The sequence below is a fragment of the Lactuca sativa genome, chromosome 5 (genome assembly GCF_002870075.4).
Source record: "Lactuca sativa cultivar Salinas chromosome 5, Lsat_Salinas_v11, whole genome shotgun sequence".
NCBI lineage: Eukaryota > Viridiplantae > Streptophyta > Magnoliopsida > Asterales > Asteraceae > Lactuca > Lactuca sativa.
This window is the reverse complement of record NC_056627.2, coordinates 209,136,980-209,164,396: the sequence shown is the minus strand read 5'-3', so window position 1 is coordinate 209,164,396 and position 27,417 is coordinate 209,136,980. Positions and strand designations below refer to the sequence as shown.

General features: G+C 41.7%; 1 protein-coding gene across 1 annotated transcript in view; it reads right to left on the bottom strand.

The window, feature by feature from the left end:
* LOC111906151 (homogentisate phytyltransferase 1, chloroplastic) overlaps positions 1–23,966 on the bottom strand; it is a 54,053-nt gene extending 30,087 nt beyond the window's left edge. Inside the window, exon 1 of the mRNA XM_052771872.1 lies at positions 23,676–23,966. Within this exon, the coding sequence (XP_052627832.1) occupies positions 23,676–23,966 (291 nt within the window). The remainder of the gene's footprint in view (positions 1–23,675) is intronic.
* Between the last annotated feature and the right edge of the window lie 3,451 nt (positions 23,967–27,417).

Here is a 27,417-nt window from a genome sequence, read left to right as displayed (position 1 = left end):
ATTTTGGTATATGTGTATTGGTGATTATTATGACATTATATGATACCTCAAGATGGTATAATTCTTTGAATATTTTATCTCGAATTGGAGATATGGTACTTGATTAGTTATATAGGTTATAATTATTTTTATATTGGTTTATATTTATCTCAGATTGAAGATGATATCTATATATATATATATATATATATATATATATATATATATATATATATATATATATATATATATATATAGGATTATATTTATCTCGGAGATAGTATCATTTGACATGTTTAGGTCTAATGCTTTACTAAGAATGGGATTATTATGCAAAAAGGTTTATGTTAGATCTCTTAGGAAATATTATGAATATATCTGCTTGATGTATTATTTGTTATTTGGATTATGTGTTTATTTTATTTTACTTGTTATTCACTAAGCTGTGAGGCTTACGGATTTTGTTTATAAATGTTTTGCAGGTTAAAGATTGTAGCGCCTAGATTGATCCTGTGCTTGCTGCCAGCACGATCCTTGTGATAGCTTCTTGTGCTTCAGTGTGCCAGTGTATACCAAAATGTTTTGTAAACATTTTGTAATTATGGAATGTATTTTGGGGTATACCTGGTGAGGAAAAAATTTGGGTGTTACAAGATGCTATCAGAGCTGTGGTTTAAGTGAATTAGGTGCTTATATTAAATACCTAAAGTTAAACCGTAAGGTGGAAAATGTTATTTGATTATTCCTGGTAGAAATAACTTGGAATAGTTATATATATATATATATATATATATATATATATATATATATATATACATATATCACGAGAAGAATTTCTTGGATTAGGTGTCTAAGCCCATAACTATAATTGGTATGTACTTGAATTAATAACAGCACAATCCTTTTGGGTTGCCCTCAAACCAAGCAACTGGACAAGGAAACTATGAAAGGAGAGATATTAATTTATTATGAGATTAATAAATTAATATAAATGACTTATTAATATGTTATGAAAATAATATATTAATTAGAAATCATAGTATTTAATTAATAGTTAAGCAGAAATTAATTAGAATTAATTTCGGGGTTAAAAGTGTTAATTATAAAGTGCAGGGACTGATTTGCAATTATCAAATAGTTGAGTGGAAGGCTCCAGAACCTCCTTGGAGGGAGGTGGACGAAATCTATAGGGGAAACCGTAAGGATTTCGTTCAAGGGGGCTTGGATAAGGCCTTGGATTATCTTAGGCCCCAAGTAAAGGAGTATTAGGGTTTTCCCTAAACCCTAGATCCCTCAGCTATATAAGGAGCCTCCCAGCTCCTAAATTTGGTCACTCCTACCTTGGAAGAAACCCTAGGCCGAAAATTGCATACTCACTCCTTATCTCTCCTTCTGGTTGACGGGTTTGAGCCATAAGAACATTCATATGTGCACATACAAACCCTAATGCTTGGATCTAGGTTTCTCTAATTGAACATGCATTGTATCCAAGACTTCTACTGATAATTCTAGTATAATAACATAAGATATCAGATTTAGAAGATTACCTTAAATCACTTGCTTGAATCTTCTTGTCCTTGGAGCTTTAGAGTTACAAGTGTCACTCCTCTAATGGCTTACAAACACCAACTAGCAAGAGGATGATTATAGAGAGAGGAGAGGGGAGGAAGAAATCGGCCAGGATTTCTTTAGAGACAAGGGTGCTGATTTTCCTTGACCCCTAGGGTCTATTTATACTAGTGAGGCTCCTAGGGTTTCACCCTTAAACCCTAATTGGATAACATAGGCCCTAAGCAATCTAATACCCTCATGATATGCCTTGGACAAATTCTAGGTCTATCCTAAGCCCCCAAAACCGTCCACCCCTTATCCATAAGGGATAATAGCCCAAAGGACAACTATCATACAATTGACAGTTTATGCCCCTTTATTCAATTAATCCCTTTAAGTCACCAAATTAATTCATAATTAATTCATGACTTATATTAATCAAATAATAATATTATTATTCCTTATCTTATTCTCTTAATATATTAATTATATTTCTTCTCTCATTATAAATCATCCTGTCAAGTTGCTATGGTGAAGGCAACCCAAAAGGACCATGTACAACCGAGTCAAATACTTGCCAAATATAGTTGCAGCCTTAGACACTATTCCAACAGTCTCCCACTTGGATAAGTCTAGTAACTATATGTACAAGTACAATCCGATTAGCAATCGTAGCTCTCAAAGACGATGTCAAACTCTGATCTTATCAATCTTGTCCTTTAGATAAGGGATCGTACAGTCCTCTGTTTAGATATCATGCAGACATTTATATGGAACCAATTGTCTAGCATTTAGTTTCTCGATCTCAGATTTATTTGACATAGAACTTAATCGAACACATCAATTCAGTTCTGACCGGGCCCGCACACAAGTCAAATCAAATCATCGAGCGGCCGAGATATCGCTTTTAGCCTCTTAGGATAAAAGTAACAGATAAACTTCGACTTATATGCATTTACTTATTCATTAATCAATCATACACAACAATGCGTTTTAACATCAATTTACTGATGCGGGTTCGCATTATCAATGTACAACCAATCAACAAATAACAAACCATATATCTAGGTTTTAATACCATATAATATTATCGTCTTGCGATCAACCTTTTCGACAGATTCCATAAGGTAATTCCAGCAAGCGCGGGTTTATTCCAATGCTCAAAACTAGTTCATAAGCACTCATGAACGTTGCAACAAACTTTTGCTATGTCTAATACCATTTAGACAATCTACATACCAATTCATGACAATCTTCATTCATACCTACTTCCAAAATATGAACGATTGTGGACTGTTTGAATAATTCGATTATTCTAAATAAACTCAATTATTCTGGAAGTCAAAACATGCAAAGTGAAACAATAGTTAAATATTTAACATAAGACAGTAACTTTACTTATAAATAATACTCCTTTATTTATTCATCAAATGTTATGTAACGACCCAATTTTCACGTCCAAAAATTTCGTTATAAACATTACAGAAAAGCAGTAATAGTTAAAACATTGTTTGATTAAACCATTTCACATCGAAAACCAAGTTGAAAATCACAACATTCGATCAATCAAATATCAGAGTATCAATTCCCAGAACAAACTCGTAACTGCGGAAACAAGAGAGTGTGTGTGTGACATGCTGCTACCGCGCCGACTCCTTTCCCCTAACTGAGGAGGTACCTGAAACCAAAACTGAAAACCGTAAGCACGAAGCTTAGTGAGTTCCCCCACTGTACCACATACCATATAATCACATAACATACACATATTGTCAGGCATATCTGGGTGCCCGACCTACCCCTTCGGCCCTCTCGACCGGACATTGCCTAGCATATCTGGGTGCTGGCCTTCCCTTCGGTCCTCTCGACCGGATACTGCCTAGCATATCTGGGTGCTGGCCTCCCCTTCGGTCCTCTCGACCGGATACTGGAGAACTACTTCTCCCCTCTACTATTACTACATAACATGCATCGCAATATCAGTATCTATCTAACATGGCTGGGTATGACTACCCCTTCGGCCCTACCGATCGGATATCTCGGGGACTATCTCCCCCTACTGTCACTAGCAAATAGCATCATATCATACTAGCACATAAACACAACACAGGTAGTAGTAAACCCTAGATGAATATCACCGAGACAATCATCTACATACAACTCCTATTGGTGGGCCGGCATTGTGGCCGTAGACCCACCGCTACTGGAAGGTAACTCACCTCGAAGTAGCTGCCGATTTGATCGGGAACTGACTGTCTACTACTACTGCTGCTGCTCCGGAAATCCTCCGACTGCAATTCCCACAACATACTCAATCAAACACTGTCAACCGTCCTTTGGGTAAAATGACCATTTTACCCCTAATCATGCCCTAAGTCAAAGTCAGAGTCAACTTTCAGTTGACCCGACTCGCCGAGTTGGCTTTCCAACTTGCCGAGTCCCTACCCAAATGGTTGCCCTGAATCCCGATTCTACTCGTCGAGTTAGGCGATGACTCGACAAGTTCTCCTTCTAAACTGATATTCAAGTCCTTCATCCTACTCGCCGAGTTGTATGAACAACTCGTCGAGTTCATCCTCATCCGATGAACACTTATGCTAAGACTCGCCGAGTTGTATGAACAACTCGCCGAGTCTGTTCTTGATCTAAGGAGATTGCCTTGAACTCGCCGAGTCAGGGCATTGACTCGCCGAGTTCCTCCATAGATGAGTTCAGCTTCTGACCTACTGAGTCACACCCCGTGACTCACTGCTCACTCGACACTACGAAAAGGGGACAAACTCGGAGACTCGAGAACAGACTCGCCGAGTCACATGAACGACTCGCCGAGTCGTTGCCATGCACCCACTAAATACACCGATTTGCTCGGTTCCATACCATGCCATTCACAGATCTGGGCTTCTAGGACATGAATCACACGTAAAGTTTCCAACTTTACGTGTAGATATTCACCAATATGGATTTTAGGGTTCAAAATGCCTCAAAAGGGTAGATCTAGGGTGAACAAGCAACATGGGTCCATAAAGCTAACAGATCTGAGCTCTTGGAGCTCAATCTTGCCTAGATCTAGAGGTCAATCAACTTATTACGAAACATTATGCACATACAAGCTTGGGGAATGGCTCAAGAATGACTTAAATGAAGTAATGAGCATAGAAACAGGGGGAAAACGGATTATACCTCAAAGGAACTGCTGAAAGAGTGCAAAGATGCCTGGGTTCCTTTCCTTCCTCTTGATCTACTTCCCCTTTTGCCTCAAAACCAGGAACCAGGTGCTACAAATCTCCCCCACTTATTTTAGACTTCGTCCTCGAAGTCTGCTGCTCGATCCTGAAACAGCTCGGGGTAATGCTCCATCATCTCATCCACTGGCTCCCAAGTCCATTCCGAACCCTTGCGGTGCTGCCATTGCACCTTCACTAGCTCGACTTTCTTGTTCCGCAAATCCTTCGACTTCCTATCGAGGATTGCGATTGGGCGCTCAATGTAATTCAGGCTGTCATCAACCTGAATATCCTCTAACGGCACTACCGCTGAATCGTCCACTAGGCACTTCCACAGCTGCGAAACATGGAAAGTGTTGTGGATCTGGCTGAGCTCGGCTGGCAGATCCAGCCTATACGCCACCTTGCCCACCCGGGCTACGACCCTGAATGGTCCGATGAATCTCGGGCCCAACTTGCCCCGCTTCCTGAATCGAATGACGCCTTTCCAAGGCGACACCTTTAGGAGAACCATATCCCCGACTTGGAATTCCAAGTCGGATCGACGCTTGTCGGCATAACTTTTCTGCGGACTCTGAGCAGTCTGAAGCCTGCTCCGGGCTTGCTGAATCCTCTCGGTCGTCTTGAGCACCACTTCGGTGCTCCCCATGACTCTCTGGCCAACCTCACCCCAGCATATCGGGGTCCTGCACCTCCGACCGTACAACATCTCAAATGGAGGACGGTCAATACTCGCGTGGTAGCTGTTGTTGTATGAGAACTCGGCCAGGGGAAGATAGGTATCCCAGCTACCACCGAAGTCTAGCACGCACGCCCGCAGCATATCCTCCAGAGTCTGGATGGTCCGCTCGCTCTGGCCATCCGTCTGCGGGTGAAAGGTGGTGCTAAAATGCAGATGAGTGCCCAACTCGTCATGGAATCTCTTCCAAAATCTGGAAGTAAAACGCACATCCCTGTCCGAGATCACCAATACCGGCACCCCGTGCCGCGCCACGATCTCCCTGATATAGATGTCGGCCAATTTCTCGGCCGATATGCTCTCCTGAATAGGAATAAAACGAGCACTCTTGGTCAATCTATCCACGATTACTCAAATCGAATCCACTCCACGTGCGGTCCTGGGAAGCTTCGTGATAAAATCCATCGTGATATCTTCCCATTTCCACAGTGGAATATCCAACGACTGCATCTTGCCATGCGGTCTCTGATGTTCGGCCTTGACCTTCTTGCATGTCAAACACCGCTCGACGTACCATGCCACATCCCGCTTCATGCAGGGCCACCAATAATCCAGATGAAGATCCCTATACATCTTCGTCGCCCCGGGATGAATAAAGAAGCGGGACTTGTGCGCCTCCTCCATCAAGATCTGGCGCACGCCTCCGTGATACAGCACCCACACTCTACGGTGTAGTGTCAAAAGTCCTCGGCTATCATAATCGAAGGAGGAAACCTGACCCACTACACGCTCGCTCTTCCGATGTTCCTCCTTGATAGCCTCCTGCTGAGCCTCCCGAATTTGCTCCAACAGGGGAGTCACCACGGTCATCCTCAAGCAGACGTCCCTGATCGGCGCCGCCTTGCGGCTAAGCACATCGGCCACCACGTTGGCCTTCCGTGGGTGGTAAAGGATCTCGCAATCATAGTCCTTCACCACATCCAACCACCAACGCTGCCTCATGTTCAGATTTGGCTGATCCATGAGGTACCTTAAACTCTTGTGGTCCGTGTAGATGGTACATCGAACCCCGTAGAGGTAATGTCGCCAAATCTTGAGGGAAAAAACCACCGCCCCCAACTCCAAATCATGCGTCGGGTAGTTCGCCTTGTGAGGCTTGAGTTGCCTCAAAGCGTAGGCAATGACATGCCCCCTCTGCATCAGTACCGCGCCCAACCCAGAAATGGACGCATCACAATAAACCACAAAATCCTCTACGCCCTCTGGCAGGGCTAAGATTGGCGCCTCGCACAATCTCTGTCTCAGCGTCTCAAATGCAGCCTGCTGCTCGAGCCCCCACCGAAAGACCACGACTTTCTTCGTCAGCCGCGTCAGGGGCACGACTATCTTGGAGAAATCCTGAATAAATCTCCGATAGTAGCCTGCCAATCCCAGGAAACTCCGAATCTCAGATGGAGACTTCGGAACCTCCCATCTCATCACGGCCTCGACCTTGCTCGGATCGACCAGAATCCCATTCTGGTTGACGAGGTGCCCAAGACATTCCACCTCGCGCAACCAGAACTCACACTTGGAGAACTTGGCATACAAGCTCTCCCTCCTCAGGGTCTCCAACACCTCCCTCCGATGCTCCTTATGCTCCTCCTGAGTCTTGGAATAAACCAAGATGTCATCGATAAAGACTATCACAGACCGATCCAGCATTGGTCTGCACACGCAGTTCATGAGGTCCATGAACACAGCAGGAGCATTGGTTAGCCCAAACGGCATCACCACAAACTCATAGTGGCCATAGTGCGTCCGAAACGCGGTCTTCTGCATATCCTCCTCCCTAACCCTCATCTGATGATAACCCGAACGCAAGTCAATCTTGGAGAACCAAGATGCTCCCTGAAGCTGGTCAAAGAGGTCATCAATCCTCGGGAGTGTGTAACGGTTCTTCACTGTTACCTTGTTCAGCTCCCGGTAATCTATACACATCCGATGCGACCCATCCTTCTTTTTCACAAACAGGATCAGGGCTCCCCAAGGCGAACTGCTCGGACGAATAAATCCCTTGTCTAATAGCTCCTGCAGGTGCATAGACAACCCCTGCATCTCGGGAGGAGCCAACCGATACGGTGCTTTGGCTATCGGAGCCGCACCAGGAACAAGGTCAATCCTGAACTCCACCTGTCGCTCCGGAGGTATCCCAGGTAGCTCCTCCGGGAAAACATCTGCAAAATCTCGAACCACCGGAACCTCGCTCACTGTCGCCTTACCCACCTCCCGGGTATCCATCACATACGCGACATATCCTGTGCATCCCTGCTGAAGATAGCGCCTAGCCCTCGCTGCTGAACATATAGTGGGTCCACCCTGCGGCCTCTCGCCATGAATCACTAACTCCCCCCCGCTTGGGGTCCTGACCCGCACTAACTGATGCACGCAATCTATCACCGCCCCATTAGGGCTCAACCAATCCATGCCAATAATCGCCTTGTTCCCGCGCAACGGAATGGGAACCAAGTCTACCAAGTAACGCTCCTCAAACAAACGCAGAACGCAATCTCAAAACACCATCGATGCTCGCACCGATCGATCATCAGCAATCTCTACCTCTAAAGGGGAATCTAACTCGCCCGAAGTCTCATGAAACTTCTTGCTAAGCGCAAGGGAAACAAATGATCGGGATGCACCCGAGTCAAACAATACCTGAACTTGGATGCCGTTCACATGGAACGATCCCGTCACCACATCGGATGCGGCGCGTGCCTCCTCGGTAGTGAACTGGAATGCTCGGCTCCTCACCATCGGAGCCTCTGCCTTGCCCTGTCGGCCATCCGTGATTCGCAGGGTCGCTGGAGCTGGCGCCTTCACCGACGCTGAAACTGTCAACTGGGGGCAATTGGCCTTCTTGTGGCCCCTATGGCTGCAGTGGAAACACAGCAACTCCGATGTCTGAATAACTGCTGCCGGAGCAGTGCAATCCCTGCTAAAATGCCCACACTTGCCGCACTTGTAGCAGCCTGATGATCCCAACCGGCACGCTCCCTCGTGCGTCTTGCTGCATCTCCTGCAGCGTCCCTGTCCCTGTTGGCCTTTCGGCCCCGCATCTGATCCCTTGGGCTTCTTCCCCGAAGCCCCTCCTGACTGACCCTCTTCTGCCTTCCGTTTCCGGATGTGCTCCAAATCTATCTCCCTTTCCCTTGCCCTGGCAATCATAGAGTCCAAGGTAGGGCAAGCAGAAAAGCTAACATGCTCCCTGATGTCAGCTCGTAGCATATCGTGATAACGAGTCCTCCTCATATCCTCGTCACCAGCATACTGGGACACCAACAAAGCCCTCTCTCGGAACTTGGCGGCGATCTCTGCCACAGTCTCCGTCGTCTGTCTCATGTCCAGAAACTCCCTGGCCAGCTGCTGGAGCTCGACAGCCGGCGCAAACTCTACCCTGAACCTGGTCACAAAGTCCGACCAGGTCATAGCCTCGATAGCTGAGGCTCCCAACGAGTCACCCACTGACTCCCACCAATCCTGGGCTTGGTCCCGTAAACACCTTGCTGCATACCTCACCTTCGACCCCTCGGGGCAGAAGCTAGTCAACTGTGCAGACTCGATGTCTGTGATCCATCGCTTGGCAGCAATGGGGTCTTTCACCCCATGGAAATCCGGCGCACCACTACCCCTGAAGTCCTTGAAGGACAGTATGCGAGATCCCGACTGGCTAAATGCCAAATCACTCCTTAATGCCCGCAGGCGATCCTCCATCAACTCCATGATCCCTTCCTTGATCGACCCAAAGAGGATGGGGGTCGACTCGAGTATGCCTCTGGTGATCTCTGACGCGATGAACTCGCGTAGTCCCTCTTCTACCGGCTCAGAACCTGATCCCGAACCTGACCCCTCTCCTGAACCGCCATCTACCAGCCTCGATCGAAGTACCACCATTCTTCAATACATCACAACAATCATTAGAGATACTGATACGTCCTGAGGGATCACAACTACTTACAAGTTCCCTGGTCTTGTCTTGGCCTTCCTTGGTTCGGGTACGGATCCTCTGCTTTCAGTAGTACGGGCCCATACTACCTTCCACATCTATCCGTACCTTCTTCAAGGACTGCCTCGACTCCACCAGATCCCTTTCCCTATTGCTGATCACTACTATACTCATCCCAGGCTCGCCCTAGGAAATCTCCGACTCTACTCGATCCAGTCCTCAGCTGCTGCAGACCTCCTTGTAATGCCAATTAGCCATCACCCGAATACCATCACACGCGACGAGACTCAGATAATCCTTTGAGTACCCGACTCGTCCCTACAACGGTTGGACTCAAACAAGAGCTGCGCAGTAGGATCAAATCCGGTACTCTAAGATTATTCAACCTTGATCACATGTGACGTGATTATTCGCCTAACGGCTAATTCCCATTATTCGGAGTCCCACATAGCACGAAGCAAGCAACATTCAGACAAGGGAAACAACCTCAAGCAATTCCGCTCTCATGGAGGGAAGCTGAACTGGCACACAGTGCTAACTCATACTATTGGGCACAACCCTAACAGGTTACCCTACTGCTGTCTACTCGATACTAGCATGCAATTCTCATACAGCTAGAACACATAAAGTAGGCACATAAGGCATCACTCCTAGATCCTTAGTCCTATTCTAGCATGCTGTTCTACAAAGGCTGATAAACATAACATAAACTTGTATGGGTACTTTGGGGAATACTTACTTGAGCTCGGCCGGTCGCGCACATGACACACTTCGTTCTTCCTCAAACTCTTTTCTTAATTTGTAGAAAACATTTTCTTTTAGAAAATATTTTAATCCCTCGAATTGAGTTCAGACACCCCTGAAGGTGAGTCCGAATCCCTCAAACCAGGGCTCTGATATCAACTTTTAACGACCCAATTTTCACGTCCAAAAATTTCGTTATAAACATTACATAAAAGCAGTAATAGTTAAAACATTGTTTGATTAAACCATTTCACATCGAAAACCAAGTTGAAAATCACAACATTCGATCAATCAAATATCAGAGTATCACTTCCCAGAACAAACTCGTAACTGCGGAAACAAGAGAGTGTGTGTGTGTGACATGCTGCTACCGCGCCAGCTCCTTTCCCTTAACTGAGGAGGTACCTGAAACCATAAGCAAGAAGCTTAGTGAGTTCCTCCACTGTACCACATGCCATATAATCACATAACATACACATATTGTCAGGCATATCTGGGTGCCCGACCTACCCCTTCGGCCCTCTCGACCGGACATTGCCTAGCATATCTGGGTGCTGGCCTCCCCTTCGGTCCTCTCGACCGGATACTACCTAGCATATCTGGGTGCTGGCCTCCTCTTCAGTCCTCTCGACCGGATACTGGAGAACTACTTCTCCCCTCTACTATTACTACATAACATGCATCGCAATATCAGTATCTATCTAACATGGCTGGGTATGACTACCCCTTCGGCCCTACCAACCGGATATCTCGGGGACTATCTCCCCCTAATGTCACTAGCACATAGCATCATATCATACTAGCACATAAACACACACAGGTAGTAGTAAACCGTAGATGAATATCACATAGACAATCATCTACATACAACTCCTATTGGTGGGCCGGCATTGTGGCCGTAGACCCACCGCTACTTGAAGGTAACTCACCTCGAAGTAGCTGCCGATCTGATCGGGAACTGACTGTCTACTGCTGTTGCTGCTGCTCCAGAAATCCTCCGGCTATAATTCCCACAACATACTCAATCAAACACTGCCAACCGTCCTTTGGGTAAAATGACCATTTTACCCCTGATTATGCCCTAAGTCAAAGTCAGAGTCAACTTTCAGTTGACCCGACTCGCCGAGTTGGCTTTCCAACTCACCGAGTCCCTACCCAAATGGTTGCCCTGAATCCCGATTCTACTCGTCGAGTTAGGCGATGACTCGACGAGTTCTCCTTCTAAACTGATATTCAAGTCCTTCATCCTACTCGCTGAGTTGTATGAAAAACTCGTCGAGTTCATCTTCATCCGATGAACACTTATGCTAAGACTCGCCGAATTGTATGAACAGCTCGCCGAGTCTGTTCTTGATCTAAGGAGATTGCCTTGAACTCGACGAGTCAGGGCATTGACTCGCCGAGTTCCTCCATAGATGAGTTCAGCTTCTGACCTACTGAGTCACACCCCGTGACTCACTGCTCACTCGACACTACGAAAAGGGGACAAACTCGGAGACTCGAGAACAGACTCGCCGAGTCACATGAACGACTCGTCGAGTCGTTGCCATGCACCCACTAAATACACCGATTTGCTTGGTTCCATACCATGCCATTCACAGATCTGGGCTTCTAGGACATGAATCACACGTAAAGTTTCCAACTTTACGTGTAGATATTCACCAATATGGATTTTAGGGTTCAAAATGCCTCAAAAGGGTAGATCTAGGGTGAACAAGCAACATTGGTCCATAAAGCTAACAGATTTGAGCTCCTGGAGCTCAATCTTGCCTAGATCTAGAGGTCAATAAACTTATTACGAAACATTATGCACATACAAGCTTGGGGAATGGCTCAAGAATGACTTAAATGAAGTAATGAGCATAGAAACAAGGGGAAAACGGATTATACCTCAAAGGAACTGCTGAAAGAGTGCAAAGATGCCTGGGTTCCTTTCCTTCCTCTTGATCTACTTCCCCTTTTGCCTCAAAACTAGGAACCAGGTGCTACATGTTAAATTGCATTTATCTATTACAAGTTTCTAAAATCATCTAATCTAATCTAATATCATCTCTCAGCCCAATACTCCTAGCATGCTGCAAATGCTTAACCCTACTCAGTCCCTTCGTAAGCGGATTTGCTGGGTTATCTTCTGATGATATCCTCCTCACCACGAGGTGTCCTTCTTCTACTTGATGTCTAATGAAATGATATCTTCTGTCAATATGACGAGATCTACCATGATCCCTCGGTTCCTTGGTCAAGGCAACCGCTCCTTCATTATTACAAAAAATCTCCATAGGCTCTTTGATGGTAGGCACAACTCCAAGATCGCCGATGAAGTTCTTTAACCATATTGCCTCCTTCGATGATTCGCTCGCTGCAATGTACTCTGATTCGCATGTTGAATCAGCTACGATTTCCTGCTTGGAACTCTTCCAAGTTACTGCTCCTCCATTAAGGGTAAAGACCCAACCCGATTGCGAACGGTAGTTGTCCCTGTTGGTTTGAAAGCCGGCGTCACTATACTCTCGCACCTTCAAGTCATCACTCCCTCCGAGGACTAGAAACCATTCCTTGGTCCTCCGAAGGTACTTAAGGATATTCTTGACCGCAATCCAATGGGCTCTGCCAGGGTTCCCTTAATATCTACTAACCATGCTGAAAGCAAAGGCTACACCAGGGCGAGTACAAGTCATAGCGTACATGATTGAGCCAACTGCGGAAGCGTATGGTACTCGATTCATTTCTGGACTTCGATACTCGAACTTTGAGTCTTACTCAACTTGGCATTACTTTGTATCGGTAATTCTCTCTTCTTCGAATTTTCCATACTAAAACGTTTTAGTACTTTATCTAAGTAAGTGTTCTGACTAAGTCCTATTAGTCTCTTACTTCGTTCTCTCACTATCCTTATTCCCAAGATATAGGAAGCTTCTCCGAGGTCCTTCATAGCGAAACACTTCCCGAGCCAGGACTTTACTTCCTGCAGAGTCGGGATGTCGTTTCCTATGAGTAGTATGTCATCGACATAAAGAACGAGGAAGCTAACTATGCTCCCACTGGCTTTGACATATACACAAGATTCATCTTCGCTTCGTACAAATCCAAACTCTTTGACTTTCTCATCGAAACAAAGATTCCATCTGCGAGACGCTTGCTTAAGTCCATAAATGGACTTCTCAAGCTTACACACTTTATTTGGATGCTTCGGATCAACAAAACCCTCTGGCTGAGCCATGTAAACATCCTCAGCCAATTTCCCGTTAAGGAAAGCGGTCTTGACATCCATTTGCCAAATCTCATAATCATGAAATGCGGCAATAGCTAGCATCACTCTAATAGATTTTATCTTTGCAACTGGTGAGAAGGTCTCATCATAGTCAACTCCGGGAGTTTGAGTAAAGCACTTTGCATCCAATCGCTCCTTATGTGTGTGTACATTTCCATTCACGTCGGTCTTCTTCTTGAAGATCCATTTGCACCCAATGGTCTTACGTCCGGGTACATTATCAACCAAATTCCAAACTTGGTTTTCATACATGGACTGTATCTCGCTGTCCATTGCCTCTTTCCATTTTGCAGACTCCGGGCCTGCCATGGCTTCCTTAAAGCTATTAGGTTCATCTAGATTTATTAGTGTACTATCACTAATATACGTGTCCCCTTCGGTAGTAATATGAAAACCATAAAACTGGGGTTGAACTGTAACTTTTTCGGAACGTCTAAGAGGTAAGGACTGGTCAATAGGTTCAACCGGAGTTTCCTCCTCGGGTTGAGTGCCAGCGGTAGAGGTTCCTTCATCAATGGATTCTTGAATCTCTTCAAGCTCGATTTGCCTCCCACTATCTCCTTGGCTTATGAGTTCTCGCTCTCGGAAAAAGCCTCTCCTCGCAACGAAGATTACATTGTCCTTCGGTCTATAGAAGAGATATCCAAAGCATTTCTGTGGGTAGCCGATGAAAATACATCGCTCACTACGAGGTTTGAGCTTGTCATGAGTATCTCGTCTTACGAAAGCCTCGCAACCCCAAACCTTGATATGTGCTAACGAGGGAGCTTTCCCTGTCCACATCTCGTGAGGTGTTTTGGCAACCTTCTTAGTAGGGCCTCGGTTAAGGATATGGGCGGTAGTCTCTAAGGCATACCCCCAGAATGAGATAGATAGTGAAGCACGAATCATCATAGAGCGGACCATGCCTAACAAGGTTCGATTACGCCTTTCTGCCACACCATTCAACTGCGGTGTCCTAGGTGGTGTCAATTGTGAAACTATTCCACACTCTTTTAGATAGTCGTGGAATTCAAGACTTAGGTACTCTCCTCCTCGATCGGATCGAAGCATCTTGATTTTCCTGCCCAATTGATTCTCCACTTCATTCTTTAACTCTTTTAACTTTTCAAACGTTTCTGACTTTTGCTTGATTAAGTAGATATACCCATATCTATTATAGTCATCGGTAAAAGTCACATAGAAGCGGTTCCCATCCTTTGTGGTTGATCTAAAGGGTCCACATACATTGATATGTATTAGGTCCAATAAACCCTCACCCCTTTCACATGTGCTAGTGAAGGGTGACTTGGTCATCTTTCCATGTAAACAAGATTCGCATGTGTCATCTTCCCTAAGGTCGAATGAGTACAACACTCCATCCTTTTGGAGTTGGGCTATGCGTTTCTTGTTGACATGTCCAAGACAACAATGCCGCAAGGATGCTCTATCCATACTATTGGAAGAATCCATGCATAAAACATCATTTCCTAGGTTATCTACAATCATAACAGTTTCATAAATTCCATTACATGGTATTGCTTCAAAATATAAGACACCATTTAGATAAGCATAAATAGAACCATTCTCATTATTAAAAGAAAATCTAAATCCTTGTCTAAACAAACAATGAAATGAAATGATGTTTCTTGCCATTTCTAGCGAATAGCAACAATTGTTCAAATCTAAACATAAACCATTCCTAAGCACTAGAGAATACACTCCAATCTTGGTCACAGGCGACGATCTTCTGTTCCCCATGATTAGATTTATTCTTCCATGCTCCACATCCCTATTTCTTCTTAGTCCCTACAATTTAGAACAAATGTGGTAACCACAACCGGTATCGAGGACCCAACAAATAGCATGAGATGAATCATTAGATTTAATTGTATAAATACCTGCGAAAGACGGCTTGATCTTTCCTTCCCTGATAGCTTGCAGGTATTCTGGGCAGCTTCTCTTCCATTGCCCTATTTTGTGGCAATGGTGACACTTTGCCTCCTTTGGGTTTGGGTTGGGCTTAGCAGGATCAACTTTGGTCCCACTAGAAGAGGAACCATCTCGGGACTTTCCCTTGTGGTGGCTCTTAGACGGAGCCTTCCTCTTCTTACCCCTTCCCTGCCCAATAGCCAAAACAGGAGCAGCGGGTGGATTGGGAGTAGGTGCAACAGATTTGTCCTTGAGGTTGCTCTCAGCAACCTTAAGGAGACCTTGGAGCTTACTTAGGGTGACCTCTTCCTTGTTCATGTGGTAGGTCATCCTAAATTGCTTGTAACACGGAGGCAAGGAGTGAAGGACCATGTCGATAGCCAAGTCTTCCCCAAAGTCAACATTCAACTTGCGAAGACGATCGACATACCTTTGCATCTTTTGCATGTGTACGGTTAGAGATTCTCCATGTCCTATTTTAGCGGAGATCATGTTGGTGAAAATCTTGTAACGCTCCTGCCTCGAGTTTTGGTGGTATCTCTCCAATAAGTCTTGATGCATCTTGTACGGGTACATGTCCTCATAGGACTTTTGGAATTCGGCGTTCATCGCGGCTATCATGATGCAATGTACCTTCGTCGCATCACGCTCATGAGTTTCAAAAGCAGCCATTTCAGCCGGAGTAGCGATTTCCGGATTGATCTTCTCGAGCTTTTCGTCGAGGACATACTCCTTATCCTCGTAGCGAGCAATTGTGCGAATGTATCTTATCCATTCGCTAAAGTTCGTTCCATCAAATGTCACCTTTGGGCAAAGGGTCATCAATGTGAACAAACTAGCAACATCGTTGTTCGCGTTGGACATCTACAAATAGAAAGGACAAAGATTGATTAGAATTTGAATCCCTAATAATCACCCAATAAGAAAAATTAGGGCTAGGATCCCACAACATTATTTACATATTAGAAAAGGGATGCCGTAATCCAACATGCAAACAATTTGAGGGTAAGTGAATGACGATTCACTAATTCTCCACCATGAAAACCTAACTTTAAGTTCTAAATGTATTGAGAATTCCTAGTTTTTGATAAGATTCATTGAACTTTTCAATGGCATGTTTAAATCTCGATATTCCCCTCTCATTTGTGACTGGGATACCGAGGATCACAAAGTGGGTGTGAATAAGCATGCAAATCTACATGGTGCCTTCATTGTAACAATCACCCATTCGATGTGCCGGTAAACCACACACACTCTATCGAACTATGATAAACATTAAATCACCCTTTGCCACCTATGCTTAGAACCAATTAGTGTGCCGGTAAACCACACACGCCCCACTAACTTTTTAGCAAGGGTGCAAAGTGTAATTTCATGGGATTGCATCAATTCACTTTTCCTAAAGTAACTAGGATTGGGAATTTGAAAAATAGTTTAGTTACTTTATAGGTTCATTATACTTATTAATGAGGAGAGAGAGTTGCCCTATCCTACCCGTTCGGCTAATGACCCTCCACCGATCAAGCAAGCGGTGGGTGAGAGTGTACACCCATTAAGCGCCATTTTATAGGCAGCAACCTTATACCCACCTTATAGACCGGCTTCATGAATGAGGCCTACTAACGGTAAGACTAGCATTTTAATTATACATATATATATATATATATATATATATATATATATATATATATATATATGTATATATATATATATATATATATATATATATATATATATATTAATCTTGTAATATTATATTAGTATAGGGTTGAGTTTTAAACTTGTAAAATTCTAGGGTTTGAAATTTAAATTGTCTAAATTAAACTTTTAATCACAAAACATAAATTTCAAAACTTGAGGACAAGTTTTAAACTTTTCAAAACATGAAGGATCAAATAACAAATAATTCAAATCAACATATAATCTCATAATTATCCATATTTGATTTATTTAATTATTTCTTGCAAAACAATTTACCAATTTAATAAAATAATCAATCAATTATCACATAAGGAAATTATTATTCAATTTATTGGTAAATATCTTTAATTAGGTCAAGGATATACTCAAATATATGTTAAAATCGGATTTATATTGACCCATTAAGATAAAGGCAAGTTTCCATAAGATAAACAACAACAAATCCCGAACTTAGCTCTTTCTGACGCTCGAACTCACCGAGTACCACAATGGACTCGCCGAGTTGAGGCCTACTCGTCGAGTACCACCATGGGACTCGCCGAGTTCATCAGGCAGAAACACAAAATCGAATTTTTTAAACAACAATCAAGCAACTAATACATCAATTCAATGGAAACCAACCAGGCTCTGATACCACTGATGGGTTTGAGCCATAAGAACATTCCTATGTGCACATACAAACCCTAATGGTTGGATCTAGGTTTCTCTAATTGAAAATGCATTGTATCCAAGACTTCTAATGAAAATTCTAGCATAATAACATAAGAAATCAGATTTAGAAGATTACCTTGAATCACTTGCTTGAATCTTCTTGTCCTTGGAGCTTTAGAGTCACAAGTGTCACTCCTCTAATGGCTTACAAACACCAACTAGCAAGAGGATGATTATAGAGAGAGGAGAGGGGAGGAAGAAATCGGCCCTAAGCAATCCAATACCCTCATGATAAGCCTTGGACGAATTCTAGGTCTATCCTAAGCCCCCAAAACCGTTCACCCCTTATCCATAAGGGATAATAGCCAAAAGTACAACTATCATACAATTGACAGTTTATGCCCCTTTATTCAATTAATCCCTTTAAGTCACCAAATTAATTCCTAATTAATTCATGACTTATATTAATCAAATAATAATATTATTATTCTTTATATTATTCTCATAATATATTAATAATATTTCTTCTCTCATTATAAATCAACCTGTCAAGTTGCTATGGTGAAGGCAACCCAAAAGGAGCATGCCCAACCGGGTCAAGTACTTGCCAAATATAGTTGCAGCGTTAGACACTATTCCAACACTAGTTTCCTTCTTTCTAGTTCTTGGGTGTGATACCATTAGAGGCATTACATATGTGGTGCTAAGCTTCCAAGAAGATCAAGATCAAGATCAAGAGGATTGTCAATTGTTTGCTATAACAATTGAAAGGTATGTAACTCCTAAACCCTAGTTTGTTATTTTCAAAAATAGCCTCTCTCCTCTAGGGTTCTTGTTTTGCAATTTAAAGTTATATGTTCAATAGTTAAAACATAGATCCAAAGTAGGTTGCGTGTGAACTTAGGAATTGTTTTTCTAGTTTATTTGTTTTACCTAAACCCCATCAGTGGTATCAGAGCTATTGTTGTTTTAAATTGAATTACTATAATAATTGAATTGCAAATTAGGGTTTATAGCTATTAAACCCTAAAAGGCCAAATTTTCGATTTCGAGGGTTTTTGGTTCAAAGGGTTTTCAAAAAACCCTAGCCTCCATGAACCCTAATCGAAATTAGGGTTAGGGTTTTGGAAACCCTAGCCTCCTCCCTTGATTTTCAAAATATGCTAGAAGAATTAGGATTTCTTTGTTTTGGATAATAGTTGCCTTATTGGATAATTTCGAAAAATAAGGAAATTATCCTATCCCTATATTTTCGAAATCTAGAAGGGATATGGATTAGGATTAAATTAATTGTTCGATTTAATTAGATAATCCCTACAAAATTTAATTAATTAATTAAAAAGTTAATTAATAGATAAATATTAAATCTAGTTATTTGGTTTCTTTTAAATTTAAAATTAATGTCTTAATTTTCGAAATTTATATGTAAGCCCTAAAGTTTGAAAAGTTTAAAACACACCTTATATATATATATATATATATATATATATATATATATATATATATATATATATATATATTATAATTAAAAGTTAATATTATTTATGTATAAGAATATGGTCAGTCAACTCGCTAGTATGCCTCATTCACGAAGCTAGTCTATAAGGGAGGTATAAGGAAACTGCCTATAAAATGGTAGTTTAATGGGTGTCCACTCTCACCCACCGCCTCCTTGATTAGTGGAGGGTCGTTAGCAGAACGGATTTGATAGGACAACTACATCTCATTAAAAGTATAATGTTATTAAAGAAAGTACTAGAACATTATTTTACAAAATCCCAACTCTAGTTACTTTAGGAAAAATATGAAAAGTATGCTAATCCATGGAATTGCACATTATGCTTTATTGGTCGTTAGTGGAGCGTGTGTGGTTAAACAACACACTAAAAGACATTAATAAAGAGTAGTAATGGGTATCTCATAATTATCATTTTGATGGAGCGTGTGTGGTTTACCGGCACATCAATAGTTAATGATAAAGACAATGATGTTACCAAGCACATTTGCATGGTTATTCACATCTTGTTTGTGATCCTCGACATCCCAGTCACAAATAGAAGAGCATAATCTGAGATTTAAACATGCCATTGAAAAGTTCAATGAATCTCAAAAGATCTAGGAGCTTCCAATACATTTAAAACTTAACCTTCTTTTTCGTTTTTCATGGTGGAAATTGGTAAATCGTCATTTACCTACCTTGAAATATTCTGCAAATTGGATTACGGCATCCCTCTTCCAATTTGTGGAATGTTGTGTTGGATCCTAGCCTTAATATCTCTTTTGGGTGTTTTATTAAGGATTCAATTCTAATTCCACATTTGTCAAATCATAACCCTAATCTCTTAAAAAAAAAGATGAGTCTAATCACGAAGAAATGGATCACCGTCGCATGGATTCGAAGATCAGATTTTGAGCTTAGAAAGTTATGATAGATTTGTTAGGAAGATGGTGGGGGTCGAATCAAGGATGCCTCTGGTGATCTCTGACGCGATGAACTCATGTAGCCTCTCATCTACTGGCTCGGAACCTGATCCCAAACCCGATCCCTCTCCTGAACTGCCAACTACTGGCCTCTGTCGCAGTACCACCATTCTGCAAAACATAATACCAACTGATAGTGATACCGATACATCTCGAGTGATCACATCCACAACAAGTTCCCTGGTCTTGTCTCAGCCTTCCTCAATTTAGGTACGGATCATCTGCTTTCATTAGTACGGGCCCATACTACCTTCCACATCAATCCGTACCTTCCTCAAGGACTCTCTTGACTCCACCAAGTCCCCTTTACCACTGTTGATTCTCTGCTATTCTCATTCTAGGCTTACCCTAGGGAAAATCTCTAACTCCACCCGAAACCGGTCCTCAGCTGCTGAAGGCCTCCTTGTAATTCCAATTAGCCATTACCTGAATACCATCACATGTGATGAGGCTCAGATAATCCTTCGAGTAACAGACTCGCCCCTACAACGGTTAGACTCAGACAAGAGCTGCGTAATAGGGCCAAATCCAACACTCTGAGATTATTCAACCCTGATCACATGTGACGTGACGTATTCACCTAATGGCTAACTCCCATCACTTAGAGTCCCACAAAGCACAAAGCAGGCAACATTCGGACGTAGGAAAACTACTCAAGCAAATCTGTCCTCATAATGAGAAGTTGAACTAGCATATAATGTTGAGCTCATACTACCAGGCATAAACTAAACATGCTATCCTACTACAGTCTACTCAATACTAGCTTGCAATTCTCATAAGTTGAAGCACATAAAGCAGGCACATAAGGCATCATTCCTAGATCCCTAGTCCTATTCCATCATGTTGTTCTGCTGATACTGATAAACATAAGGTAACTGGTATGGGTACTATGGGGAATACTTACTTGAGCTCGGCCGGTTGCACACATCACACACTTGTTCCTTCTCAAAACTCTTTTATATTAGCTTTTAGAAAGTCATTTTCCATGTAAAAATCTTTTAATCCCTTGGTTTGAGTCCAGACACCCCGAAGGTGTGTCCGAATCCCTCAAACCAGAGCTCTGATACTAACTTGTAACGACCCAATTTTCACGACTAAAAATTTCATTTTTGATTAAGTGATTTGCACAACATTTGTATCAAATTATCAACCGATCATATCATTTAATAAAAGCATGTCTCGTATCTGAAAACCCAATCATAAAAACATAATAATGTCAGAGTACAAATCCCAGAATAACTCATAGTGCGGAAAACAAAGAGTGTGTGTATGATGTGCCGCTACCGCGCCAGCTCCTTCCCCTGCGTTGAAGAGGTACACTAAACCAAAACTGTAAACTGTAAGCACGAAGCTTAGTGAGTTCCCCCATCGTACCACATACCATACAATCACATAGCATACATACTGCCGGGAAATTCTGGGGTGCCCGACCTACCCGGTATGGCGATTTTGGGGTGCCGACCTACCCGTACGGCCATTCTGGGGTGCTGACCTACCCGTGTCAAGCCATTCCGGGGTGCTGACCTACCCATGTCAAGCCATTTTGGGGTGCTGACCTACCCATGTTGAGCCATTCTGGGGTGCTGACCTACCCGTCGGTCCTAACAACCGACCCTTGGGGACTAATCCACCCCTACTACTGCTATCACATATATCATAACATAAACATACTATCATACATAACTGGGGTGTCCGAACTACCCTTCGGTCCTAACAACCGAACATGGAGACTATTCCCCTCCTACTACCACTATCACATATAACATATCAAGCTAGCATATAAACATATCATCACATACTGTCAGACATATCTAGGGTATCTGACCTACCCTTCGGTCCTAACAACCGAACTCTACTACTATCACATATAACATATCATGCCAGCATATAACGTATCAGGTAGTAGCAAACCTAGATGATATCACAACGACAATCATGTAACATACAAATCCTACTGGTGGGCCGACATTGTGGCCGTAGACCCACCACTACTGGAAGGTAACTCACCTCGTAGTAGTTGTTGATCTGTGCGGGAATCCTTTGACTGCTGCCGCTGCTGCTTCGGAAATCCTCCGGCTATAATTACCACAAAACATTTAGTCATACACTGCTAACTGTTCTTAGGGTAATATGACCATTTTACCCTTAACCAAGTCAAAGTCAAAGTCAACTTCCAGTTGACCTGACTCGCCGAGTTGGCTCGCCAACTCGCCGAGTCCCTATCCTTCCATTTGTCCTTATACCCGTCTCTGCTCGTCGAGTTAGGCAATAACTCGAGGATTTTTCCTTCTAATTGAACATCGACTGAATCTTCATCTGATTCGCCGAGTTGTATGAACAACTCGTCGACTTCAACTTCAACTGATACACAGGTCCTATCCTTGACTCGCCGAGTTGTATGAATAACTCGTCGAGTTCATTTTCAACCTTAAGAAGATTGCCTTGGACTCGCTGAGTCTGCTCATGCACTCGCCGAGTCCCATGAATTTCCAGAACAATGGCTTAGTCTAGAACGTTGGGTCACTCCCCGGGACCCCCCTAAAACCTTTCCATGCTCAACTAGTTCCTTTTGACCCTCAACTGATATGGGACAGAAACCTTGGACTCGCCGAGTCCAAGAATGGACTCGTCGAGTTGGTCACATCCTCTCACTAAATCTTCGATTTCTGATGTACAACCCTTGATCAAAAGATAGATCTATGCTTCTACAATCGATCTAGCATGTAAAGTTACAAACATTACGTGCTTGCATGGGACTTTGAGCTCAAAAGGTCCTAAAACAAGCTCTTTCAATGCATGAGGCCTTCTTTGAGTGCAAGAGCCACTCCTTTCTACCTTGTAATCCCTCTAAGGACCTAGATCTGAAACATCAACCACTAACCATGCTTGCAATCATGGTTGGTGACCAAAATGGCTTAGAAAGCCCTAGAACTCCACAAAATGGGATCTACCAAAAGAACAAACAAGGTATAGACTTTATACCTTCTGTAGATAGCAAATGATGCTCAAAATCGGATCCTTCTAGCCTCCTCTTGATCCTTCAAGCTTTTCCTTCCTTCCTTGGATCACAAAAGCACCAAAATCACTCCAAATGTCTTATATTGCTTCAATAACGGCTAGGGTCTGCTATGGGGGTCTTCTAGGAGCAAATGGGACGAAGGAGGTCGAGTTAAGGTGTTTAAATAGGGTGCAAACCCTCAGGTTAGGGTTTTTGTCCAAAAAGGGCCTACTCGTTGAGTCCGGGACCCGAATCGTCAAGTTTACTGCTTAAACCCCGCGCCTCATCCCGCTTCTACTCGGCGAGTTGGTCCTTCAACTCGCCGAGTCCAAAGCCAAAATGCAAAGCATTTTAAAGAATTAATAAAAGAATACGTACCAAGAACCAGGTGCTACATTGACACTCAATTGAGTTGATTGACTGGGCTTTAAAAAAATAAATTTTTTTTTGGGTTGTCACACATGACTTGTTGCTCCCGAATCAACCCACCATGCAACTTTATCAACCTGCACATAAAATGCTTCAGAAATCACATAAATATAATTTTGAATATATTTAGAAATCTGCAATGAAACAAAAATCTGACCTTGTTGCTTTTCTGGATCCTTAGATCCACTTGGTCCAGCACCATCCTTATTCACTTTGCGAAGACGACAATCTTTCTTGAAGTGACCCGGTTTGTTACAATTCCAACAAACCAACTTATCCTTCTTCTTGGAAGACTTGTGATCCTTTCCTTTAAACTTCCTTTTTCCATTAGACTTCTTAGGATTCTTTGAACTTTCTCCTTCCACCATGTTCACAGAAGAGGAACCAACTTGGTTCTTGCTTTAGGATTGCTATCAAGTTCTTGAGTCCTTATGGGCTCTTCAATCCTTAAATGGCTTCCAAGTTGAGTCAAAGTCAATTCCTCTTTGTTATGTTTCAGATTGTATTTAAAATCCTTTCAGGAAGGGGGCAGTTTGTCAAAAATCACAACCACAAAAATGGCTTCATCCATTTTCAGATTGTGTTGAGGAAACTGTCCCAAAATCGTTAACATTTCATCGAATTGTTCCATAACAGGCCTGGAGTCAATCATCTTGTAACCCATAAAGTTACTAACAAGAAATTTCTTACTAGAAGCATCTTCAGCCATGTACTTGGATTCAAGAGAATCCCACAGTTCTTTTGCAGATTCGAAATTTTGATAGAATTCAAAAAGAGAGTCATACATACCATTGAGAATATGACCACGACATATATAATCATCATTTTCCCACTTTGATCTTCTTCTTGTTACCTCCAAAGGTTCATCTTCAACAGATTCTGGTAAGATTGGCATGGGTTCACTCAGAACATACACCATTTTAGAGTGGTAAGGAGAAGCTTCATTTTCTTCTGCCATCTACGGAAATCTTGCCCTTTAAACTTGTTCAGTTTTTAAAACTTACTTGTCATTTCCTTCACAGAATCACCACTTGCCATGATCACAGAATACTTCGATTTTTGTTAGAAATATGGTTTAGTGGCACTTGGAAATCTGAAAATCGTGATAATCACTTTCAAATCGAAGTATTTGGGTGGTACTCCCAAATCCTCAATTGGATAAGACTCAAATAAAATCAGAGAGAAAGAAAGAGAGAATGAGATGGTAATTTCGTGAGTACCAGAAAACTGACTAAAATTGGTTATAAACCTTTGTTTTTTGAAAAACTGTCAAAACTGTCACATAACAGTTTTCTCAACAGTCAAAACTGTTATAAATCTGGGTTTTGTATAAGGATTAATGCAAAGTCAAAACCGGGTCAAATATTCAAAAGCTCGACAATAGCCAAAATTGAATGAAAAGCTTGACCCCAGACAGGGGCGTTGCCCCTTGGACCCTGCTCCCAGGGGCGCTGCCCCCGGACCCTCGTTCGTTCAGGGGCTTCGCCCCTAAATGACAGTATACTTTGATACTTGATCAAATTTAAACAAGTGTGTACTCCACATCTTCCTTACTTGTTTAATATTTATCAAGATCATTTTTAGTCAACAAAGTAATCCCATTACACTTCAATAACATTGATTATAACAAATCACCAACATTAATTACTCAGGACCGGCCATGTTGAACGCTTATCCAGAATATGTTTTTCGAATTAGTGTCGGGTATGAAGACTATTCGGCCTAAGTGTTGAGCTTGACGTGTTTTTTCCTACTCCGGAATGGGCATTTTAGCTGGAGATTGAGTGGTTATTAAAAAAAAAATTGATTATTTTTTGCAAATCTCTTCCAAATTTAGATTACTCAATTTCCCCATTTTATATGATCATTTAAACAACCCTCATACGAATGACCGTGAACTAGAAATTTATAGGCTGTCATGAATTTTTCTATGTATATTTTGAATAATATCAGTAATCAGTTTAAACTTATTTATTTCATGTGATTTTCAATGCAAATATGTTTCTAATACTAAAGTAATTCAAATGAAAAATGAAATCTGAAAGGAACCGTTAGAAAATTAACCACTTTTTCACTTGTTCAGTTGTTTGTATTCAGCACGTTTGAAGAAGCCAGTACCCAATCATTATATGGTATTGATTGATGAAATATATTCAAAATTAAAAAAAAAAAAATAATCTAATGAGGTCACAACATATTTCAAAATTAAGCGGTAGATATAATATACTATAGTTTATCAACCACTAAAATGGAAGAGACTCAAAATATAATTTTTGTATCTTATAAATATATTCCACTTGCAGAAAGACATTGTTTCAAACTTCCACGCATACACATCGAAATCAATGAGTACATGAATCATCAAGTTCAAGACATTTTTGGTATTCTTCATCGCAGTGTTCATGTTCCATACATTCTGTAGGAATGAGGGTTCTAATTTTGTGGAGGATGATTCATCCATGGTTCTATGGTACTTGTCCACTCGTCTAAAAAAAGACTGGTAGAACCTGACGTACGTAGAATGCATATTAATGAGAGCTCAATAAATGAAAGGCGCGTACATCTTTCGAAGTGAGGATATTGAGCGAATAATTAAAGGATCTTAAAAAAAACACCAGCAAGTGTTAATTATGATCATATTTTGACTTTATTTTTATGGTTACTTTTTTTATTTTTATTTTTTTATATTTAGAAACAGATATCATAAATAAAACTAGAAGCCACGCCAGCCTAAAAGGAAGGATATATTTAAATGGATAAAGAAAAACTTGTAATATCTTTAAGGCTGTCTCTTTAGGGTTGAGTTGTGAAAGTGTTTATTGACTTTTTATTAGCTTTTTAAAAGGCTCATAAGTCTAAAAACATTGTTTCGGCAACATATAAGCATTTTTCAAAAGTGTTTTTAAGTACGTACTTTTAAATAAGTTATTTTATTAAAATAAAAAATTATGACTTATAATAAACAGTTTATAGTTTTTACAGTAAAAAAAACTATTTTCACCCTTACTAAACCTAGATCGTTGTAGTACTACTTTATTGATGCCAATCAAGCTAGTAGTACCACCAACTTACCAAGAAGCAGATTTCAGCGGAAGATGGATTACAAAACCAAGCCAACCAGTCATTAAAGGTGAAAGATAAGAATTTATACAAGATAACTGGATTAGATAAAACAGTAAGAACGCATCAGAGATGCTTACTGCTATGAGAGCAAATATTTTGAAGATGCAAATTGCAACCCAAAATGATGCATTGAGGATGATGTAGGTATAAAACAGGGATCCATGTAGCTTCAACAAAAAAGGCATTACATGAAAAGAATAGAGTCCCACATAGCCAAGTGATAATTGCCGATCAATGCTATTCAGATCTCACATAACATAATGCCGGCAATTCATCCTTGGCTTGGTGGAACTCTCTTTCTTCCTCAGGCAATGCCAATGTGATATTCATATCTCAATATAGTGTATTGATAATGTAATTTAATGTTGAAGTTCACCATGAGTCTCGCTATGTATATATAGTACATGAAATTGGAAGTTCTGATAGGATTCAGGAATATATTCCTTTTAAAAGTTTTTTGGGGTATTTATTAAAGTCGACGACCTTTTATTGTAGGGGTCAAATATATTGTTTTCAAAAAGAACGATCATAAATTAATATACAATATTTTGTAGCAAAAATAATATATAGTGTTGTAATTATTAAGGATATATCTAGTACCATATCAAAAGGATATTATTTTCCATATAAACAAGCCGGTACAAAAAATATCACCATGAGCGGTAGGGATGAGAGTGGGTCTAAACCTGGACCGGT